Source organism: Drosophila subpulchrella, chromosome X, assembly GCF_014743375.2.
Source record: "Drosophila subpulchrella strain 33 F10 #4 breed RU33 chromosome X, RU_Dsub_v1.1 Primary Assembly, whole genome shotgun sequence".
Classification (NCBI taxonomy): domain Eukaryota; kingdom Metazoa; phylum Arthropoda; class Insecta; order Diptera; family Drosophilidae; genus Drosophila; species Drosophila subpulchrella.
The window spans coordinates 5,172,792-5,181,846 of record NC_050613.1 but is presented as its reverse complement, the minus strand read 5'-3'; the positions used below and the strand labels follow the sequence as shown (position 1 = coordinate 5,181,846).

At 46.0% G+C, this 9,055-nt stretch overlaps 1 protein-coding gene across 1 annotated transcript; it reads right to left on the bottom strand.

Moving 5' to 3' along the window:
- Positions 1–6,829: 6,829 nt before the first annotated feature.
- Positions 6,830–8,052, bottom strand: LOC119557128. The gene is made up of 2 exons (XM_037869711.1): positions 7,698–8,052; positions 6,830–7,630 (listed from the first exon to the last, which is right to left on the bottom strand). The coding sequence occupies exons 1-2, from the start codon at positions 7,980–7,982 to the stop codon at positions 7,439–7,441; spliced, it is 477 nt and encodes a 158-aa protein (XP_037725639.1). The 5' UTR covers positions 7,983–8,052; the 3' UTR covers positions 6,830–7,438.
- Positions 8,053–9,055: the final 1,003 nt, after the last annotated feature.

The following is a 9,055-nucleotide window of genomic DNA, read 5'->3' as shown; positions in this document are numbered from 1 at the left end:
TCAGGGCTCCGGGGCTTCCAGAAGTTCGGTTCGGGGTATTAGTTGCGTTTTATTTCGAGGTTTTTGAACTGCTGCCGCCGATGTTGCAAAGCTGAAAACGAGTCGAGTGTCCGCGCATAATTGTCCAGGCGTTTCCACCTTTATTTTTGTTTGTTTGCTTGTGGGCCAAGAATGGGTTTGTGGGAGGCAGAAGGGGCTGGAGAAAAGGGTCACCTGCCCTAGACCTGGTCATTTAGCAATCAATCAATTAGTCAACCGGCTGCCCGGCCACCTTATCTCTGTGCGATGAGGATGATTCAGCCCCGGAGCAGACTCAGATTTTTCCATTGGCGTCAATCAATAAACGGCTAATTAAAACGAATCCGAGTCCGTCCGGCAAACTGCAGCCAGACGGAGATGGGGGAGCTGTATCTGGAGCTGCTTCCGGACCAAGCGGGACTGGGGTAGCAGACTATTGGCAATTATAACCATGGCAAAGCGGACGAGGTGCCAAAAATAAACTCGGCGCACTCATCGTTTCCTAATAACCCAATTAAAGACTGTGCGAACGACCTACGCAATGAACTTGGGCCCCACCAGGTGAGACATGCGTCATGTGTAGATGACGTAGATGACGACACAAACTCTTGGATACGCATACATAGGTGGAGAATTTGGCAGCCATGGCAAAGAGCTGGGCTTTCAAACACGCGCCGCTTCTTCCATGACGTCACAAGCGGACCGTCTTGACCCACAAAGTGCGAAAAGAGCGGCGAAGGTTTGCGTACTAAAAATACCAAACCTGTCTCTGCTGGAAAAGTAATCAGGTAATCAGGCGAGCGCTTAGGCTAACCTCTAATTGAAATGGAAAACCAAAGATCGCAAAAAGATCACCGGAACGTGCTGGTTAATCCCTTCCATTGAGCGACTATTTTTAGCGGGCAACCTCAACCGTCTGATCGATGGGGCCATTATTTCACAATCTCACCTGTCGGAGTTACTGGAAAATCCTAACCTAAGTCAAGTTAGAAAAAAGTACCAAGCCACTTGACAAAAACCGCCGGCAATTTAATTTAGCTCGTAACCAACCCACTTTTCCCACTTCCGATCGCTCCGCCGCAACTGAATTTCACAACATGCTATCATTATCTTTGAAAACCCCCAAGATCCCCCATACACATTTGTATGTTTCTTGAAATCGAGCTGCGCTGACGTAGCCGGCTGAAAATATGAGCTGTCCCAAGTGTCTCGCGGAATTGTGGGGTAAACATCGATCGGCGACCTTTGTATATCTATATCGCGGCCTTTGCGGTGGGAGGAGGGGGGGGGGGCGTCGCAGGGCGGGGCACCGGTGGGAGCCCCAATGACGTCAAGGCACGCGACTCGCATTTGTTGATTGGAAACCCGCCGCCAGGTGAGAAGCCAACACAGCTCGGAGCGAATCCAAGCCCCCGCAAAAGCCAAACGGAATCGGCCTGCAAATCAGAGTGTGTCGCTATGCGGGGCAACCACCCGATGAGTCAGCAACACCACCTCGGTGGTTACTCGGAATATTGCAGCCGGAGACATAGGGCTACACGGCGAGAAAAGGGGCCAGGCAAGTGCTATAATCGCAGACTAATCGCAAACACTTGAAATGTGAAAGCACGAATGATCATAAGTCAAAGGAAGGTAATCTGCAATGGTTTTTAGATGGCTCATTGGAACGCAACTCTATACAACTTATCTTGATGATATTGTTAACACTTTAAAATACAATTAAATTGCGATATCGTAAGGCTTAAAATATTTAATTCAATGATTTCAATAAACTCTTGTTGATTTTCGATTTTTTGCGTTAAAGACTTACATTACATTACATTAGAACTTATTTAGGTTTCTGTGGGTCTCAACGTTATAGCTTCAATGGATCAATTCACCATAACTCTACGAAACGTTACGCATCTTAAAGAAATTATTAAAATTAATATTAAAATACAATGTCGTACGGCATTAGTCACTTGATTGAATCTTTTTATTAGGTTCTTCTTTTTTTTTAATTTTTCTCCGTTTTAAAATGGTTTAGAATTATCACACATTAATATACTTTATTATAAGTATTTAAGATAAATTTATGTTACTCCTAAGTTTTTAAGGGCTTATCTGATCTATTATTTCATCCTCGTGAATCCAAAGCCCTGGCTACATTTCTTTGTTCAATTCCCAATAATAATTATTAAACCTTTGAATTAAAAAACAAATACCTTTTATGTTCTGACTTACAAAAAATGCAGCAAAAAGCACTGCAGTCTTATCATATAATTCCTTACATACCTGACAAGAAATAATCGTTTAACAGTCGGCGGAATTTTTATAAGGGGCAATTAAGGCTTAATTTATTAACCGTTTAGTTCCTACTTATTGTCATCACATCATATCATTGATAACTTAAAGTCACGTATGAGAAGTACCCAAAGGCTGATCAATGGAATTTGTATTCTTATCGTATGTAATATTCTGACCCTGAGGCTTGCACCTTTGGGGACTGCAGGCCCACGGCTGAGTATTATCTTATCAGGACTTTTCTCGCTGTGCAGCAAATGCGCCACCGGCAGAGATAGTTGCTGATGCAACAAGGTCGTCGGGTGCTATCATCGCCTTCCTTATCGGGGAAACACGCCCCCGTAACGGAGGCTCGTCCCAGTCCCGTTCCCATTCCCAATTTCCATTTCCATCCACTGACCGGCCGTGTTGCTTAATTAACTTATTTGACATTTCATTTACTCGCCCCGCAATAAGTTTAATTGGGCAACACGACAATCAATTGCAAATGCCAAGTGCCAAGTGCCAAGTGCCGCTGCCAGGTCATAAATCGTCGCAATCCGCATTCAATCTATTTAATGGTCGCCGCTGACGCACGATCGCAGGTTAGTTGATGATAAGTGGATGCGTCAAAGGAATCTGGAGCGGATGGGGGACAGCCATCCCGTCCAATCCAACCCAGCCCTTGGCAACGCGATCCTTAGGGTCTACAGCAAGTATTTGGGGATCTGATAGATTAGCCTGCTATCAATGCTTTGTACCTCTAAAAACTGGCCTTGCGCGCGGAACCTAACGGTAATTTCGAAATGGACAGCAATCGGCGTATCTGTATCTCGACTAGGGCATTAGTTCGCCCGCGGGCAACACATTCCAAACTCTTTGGCATTTCGGGGCCTGATGAAATAAGCGCGATGGAAGCAGAATAAAAAAAAGCCAAATCGGCCATAAATAAACGCTTTGATCGGATTTTGGCAATACTGCGCTCTGCTTTTAATTTGTATGCATAAATAATAATTATGAGAGTTTCTCGGAAACCTTTGGAAGGGTTGCAGTATTGGATCATCATCATGGATCGATCGATCGATCCATTGGCTTCTCTAGCGTTCTGGGAATGCATGTGGGCGTCATCGCGCTGACTCAGCTGGGTTCTTCTGCTCCTGGCCAGGAGTAAGCCCCGGAAAACGACTTCACAGATCCGAACGACCCCCCTTCGAAAAGATACAAATGTATCGCAAATGAAATCCAGCTGCCGAACTGGAAGCCGCCTTATTGAATCTAATCATCTAAAAATGATATGAAATTATGTTATAAATATTTTATGGCCCCCGCAGCAGCAACTGGCAACAACAACCACAATAACAACAACAGTGAAATGGATGGGGCCAATCAAGCGACAACAACAGCAGCAACCACATAAATATCACGTATTTTAACGCTGTTTTCGGATCGACACCGAATCGTCGTTTTCTCATTCTTTTGATTCTTTTTTATTATTTTGGTATTCCGTTTTTGGCGGCTTTTGCTGTTAATCATTTTGTGGTCTCCGTCGTTATTGTTGTTGTGTCCGTTGTTGCTGGCGGTATCGTCGAGTTAATCTTGTTAAAACAAACCGTTTCAATAAATACAGCGATAATGCAATTTTAATGCCATTAAGATGAGCACCAATTATGGCCAGCACCAGAGAATCAACTATGGCCAGCCCCCCGCACCTTCCTTACCACCCGCGATCCTGTGGGCTCGTTTCATTTCATCTTTGACCGCAGAATCATTTGCGAATCCTTTAAGCAGCGACGGCAAAAGTTTTACATCCCAACCCACATGATTATCGGGCGATACCCTCTCATCTGGATGGGTCAAGACCCTTGAGAGACCCATTTGGCAAACGAAAGTGTTGTACTTCGATTATGAACCTTAATGTGTGTGAACTTAGTGACAATCGTCTCACACTTCTGTGAGTCTTAAAAATGAATGTCGTATAGGGAGTCTAGTAGCTGCTCCAAATGTTTTTAATAGGTATAATATTTCAGTTAAATTTGTATGTTAGCTTAACTAACATTTTATATATCCTTGCAGAAGGTATAATGATTTCAGTCAGAAGTTGGCAACGCAGTGAAGGAGACGTTTCCGACCCCATAAGGCATATACATTCTTGATCAGCATCACTAGACGAGTCGATCTAGCCATGTCCGTCTGTCCGTTTATAAGCAAACAAGTACTCTCAGTTGTAAAGCTATCGGGATGAAACCTTACCAAAAGTCGTATTTCTATTGCAGGTAATATATAAGTTGGAACGAGCCGGATCGGACAACTATATCCTTTAGCTCCCATAGAAACAAACAAAAAAAAATTTTTTTAAATGTACAAAAATTATATTTTCTTCTTTTGGGATTATAATTCTTTGAATATATATTAAACTTTCGACTAAAATTTGAAAAATGAATTCTTAATTTAATATTTCTTTAATTTTTCCTAAAATTGGAAATAATCTTTGGTTTGCCGAAGTTAGCTTCCTTTCTCGTTCATTATAACTAGTACTTGGTAAATATATGTATACCCATATTCAACTTTATAATCACATTTACAAGATTTAAAAAATTAAAAAAAAAAGAATTAAGGAAACTTGATTAATATACTAACTAAATAATCTGATTTACATATTTTAAAAGGTTATGAAAGGTTTCTTAAAACTGTATTCAACTGAATGTGAAATACTTATAAAATTAGATCCCGTTGTGTCACAAAAATCCCTTCCAACCTGTCTTTTATTCTAGTGTTTAATTCCAACCGAATCGGGTTGGAAGAGATTACTGTTATAGATTTTGCAATATATTTATAAAATTATAAAATAATTTAATATTAGTATTTTTAGTGGTGATTATCTTATTGACAACCGAGTAGCCGAGCATTTAAGGTGCTCTTTCTGAAATAACTGCAAATTTCAATTGGATTTGAAAATATTAAGCGAACATTGTGATAATATTAAACTATTCGGTTGAATATAAAATGAGTCTATTGGTTTAAAGTGTTTTATTGATAATTAGTATCTTAAAAAAAACAGAGTTTTAAGATTTATTATAATATATTATATTTCTGAGTTTTATGGAGTTTCTAGTGCGAAACATATTGATAATTTGAGTACAATTTGGATACCTTGTGACAGGGCATTCACCAGTCGGCGCGTCAATTGCGCCGCACTTCCTCCTGACTTCTCCCCATCCCTCTGCGATTTCGGCATTGTTGTGGGTTGGAACGGGGATTCAGGGATCGGGGATCGGGGATTCGGGGATCGCCTGGGATCGCTGCCATATCCATCTCTGGTGCGTCTTGGCGCAGGCCGCGCTTAATCCGCTGGCCGAGTTTGACAGACTCCGCGACGGGGCAGAGTGGCTGCGGATTGTTTTTTATTGTTTATTTAACATTTCTGCGCTTTTATTTCGCGCTGTCCGCGCTACCACCCCCCCATAGCCCCTGTGTCCCCGCTCCATTTGTCCATCCAACGGATCGCCGGTCTCGCTTTGTTGTTGCTGTTCCTTGCATTTTCATTGTTCTTTATGATGCTCATTTAAAATTCAAGCTTTGTTTCATTAAGAAACACGTTCGTCCCCGTCCCAGTCGCAGTCGCAAACGCAGGCCCCAGTTCTCAGTTCCCAGTTCCCAGTTCGCAGTTGGCAGTTCGCAGTTCCCCCGATCTGCTGCCCCCCGCCCGCAATCACCGCATCCTTTGCCGATCTTGGCCATTCCTGGGCCAGCGCCAATTTCGACATTAACGCCGCCGACGGCGCTACGCAGCTTGTTAACGTTTTTTAATGCCTCGATTCAAAGGTTAACAATCAGACTGGGAATGGGAATGGGAATGGGTTCGGGATTGGGTACGGGAATGGGTATGGCTATGGGAAGGGGCTTGGGGTTGTGGAGCGGATGACGGCGGAGGCCATTGATAAGCCGGCGCTCATTAAAGATGCAAAGAATTTTCACAGCTCTGTGGCAGCAGCCAACACAACATCCTCCCCACCCCGAGGTAATCCTGCGAGCGTGTCAAGGAGCCCTCCTTACAGCTGTCCTTTTTACCTTTCCCTACCCATCACCAATGCCAACCCCATCCCCTGGCAGCTGAAACACTTCGGAGGTCGATCGAAAATGATTTGTACAATTTTGTAGTACATAATTGATGTCGGTGAGTGGACGAGATTGGAATGAACTTGGGACCGAGGGCGGTTACCAACTACCAACGCCGGTGGTCAAAGTTCGAGTGGATCTCTCGAACAGGTGCCGTGGCTAGGGCTGCGATCTGCGATCTGCGATCTCCCAATCGGCCCCGTCTAATAGCTCAATTCGCAGTGCCATAAAAGCCGGGGCAGCTTTGGATGTAGATCCCCAGGTCCATCCATCTTGGACACTTCTCTGCGCAGGGCGAGTCGTAAAAATAAAAGTCATTGACTCAATTTTGGAAATGCCTCACACACGACGCAAACGAAAACGAAGACCCCTTTAAAGCCAAAACACCAGAAAAGGGGCAGGAGGCCGGGGGGGGGCGTGCCAGCAGGCGCTTGTGATTATCCTTTCGCACGTTCGGCGTTGCTTAACAAATCATAAATATGGCCCGGGCCCGTCGCCGGGCTCTGTTATTGATGGTGGTCGCTGGTCGCTGGTCGCTGGACGCTGGCCGCAAAGGGAAAAAACCACAAAAGAGCAGGCAACAAAAACGAGAACCAGGTCTCCACCTTTTTTATGGGGGCCCCCAGCTTGAGTCCAGCATCTCCGAGTCGCAGGCCCCCGGGTACCACCACCTCGCCCCACCAAAGGCTTCAATCATTTAATAAGCGCTGCCTGCCAGGTTGTTGCTTGTTTGGGCCACGACAAAAGAAGCCTTCCGCCATGTTATTAACTTATTCATAACAATAACGAGAGCAGCACGGATACTGAACGCAGCTCCTCCTCCTCCTTGTGCTCCTCCTTGTGCTCCACATCCACCCCGTGTTCCTGCTCCTCCGCTGGCCTGATCCCACGATGTGTGGGATACGAATACAGTGGTTCCAGGGCGATCGCAGCTACCAGACTTCCACAGACATTCCACAAAGAACGCTCGCAAATCTGCCACAGATCTATCCAAATCATAGATCTCTGTCAGACTTGGGAGTGGGATTGGCCAATATCCTTTCTAGTTGCTTCGGCAGCTCTTGCAGGATGCCTTCCTCTCGGGACGAGAGAGACTGACACTGAACCTGAATCTGGGGCGTCTTTCCGGCGAGGGCAGTGGAGTGGGAGCGGGAAGAGGTCCTGAGTGGCTTCTGGGCTTCGGCGTCTCGGGCTGAAGCAATTGGCAAATGGCCTGGGTCACGTTGAGATTACTCTGCGAAAATGGAGATTGAGGATGGTATGAGGTATTAGGTCAGGGGTTAGAGGACAACGGAACTCACCTTTCCGGAGGACGGAGAAAGTGTTGTCCTTGACTGGCCCAGCAGACGACCCATCTCACTCCGCATCCTCCCCAAGGAGCCCCCCTTGGCCTCCTGCTGCTGCTGCGTCTCCTCCTCCTTCTGGCGCCTCTGGTGGAGCAGCCACTGGGTCCGCGGATCCTTGAGGAACTCGTCGTTGTAAATGAGGCGGTCCAGCTCGGCAATGCCGCGACACAGCCTCCGGTGGTGGCTCAAACAGCGACTCAGCCCCGCGTTCACCCTACCGATCACTGTCGAATTTTGCATCCTAATCCTGTCTCGTGTGTCCTTCGCAACGACCTGGGGAATATGTTGACTTGAAATTTCCAGTTGTATAGTTCTGGGGCTACTAAGATCATTCGGACTCGGATGTTCGCAGCACGGCCTCCCTGACGGGGGATCAATGGGGGATCGATGGGGAAGGAATGGGGATCCTGCATATTTGGGCTGTGAGTGTGCCGGGCACTCGGGCAGTTCATCAATCACTCGTCGCACAGGCAGCGACTGTCGATGATGAGTTATGGTGCTGGCAGAAAGAGCGCCCCAAGGATTGCTCTGTTGGAAAAGGGTTCAACGGGGGATTAGTAGGGAATCAGAGTGATTGGCAAGTATAATAAAATCGCATTGTCTTAATAATTGAAGTGCTTAAATCCCGAACAATACCGGTAAACGGATTCGAGACGCTCGGGAGAACAGGACTCTGGATGGCGTGGCCTAATTGCCGGCACTCCAGAGACCCCGTGTGTGTGCGTTAAAGTCACGACTTATCAGACAATAAAAGGGAAGCCAAGCGAGCGACACTTGATCTTTCCTCTATCCCTAGGCCCCTGCCCCTATACCTATACCTATTACTATTCGAATTTCCAGTTCCCTATCTAGGTACCTCGCAGTGCACAGATATATATCTGGGCTGGCCCATCTCTGCTTAGCTGCGTTTTGGCCGCAATTTATCACACGCCACTTGTAGCCGGTTTTTGATCTAATAAAAACTGTCAAAACGTTTGCAGGATGCTGGGAAAACATTTACACGGCACACAAAGAGCGGGCGAGAGAGAGGGAAGTGGAAAGGTTGAAGGTGAAAGGTGGAAGGTGGAAGGGACTGGCCCGAAACAGTTAGCAGGGAACAAAGGGCCCAAAGGGATCACAGATCGGAGATCGGTGTTCGGAGCTCAGAACTCAGGACGCAGGACGCAGGACTCGCAACTCAGCAGCAGGTCAAGTCTTGGGCGGTATGACACATCAGGAATCAGCCTCAGGAATTTAGACATTAAAGGACCCACACAGCTGATCGTCCTTGTTCCTCCGCCCGTTCGGCTGCCTATTGAAAAGATGAAAGTGAA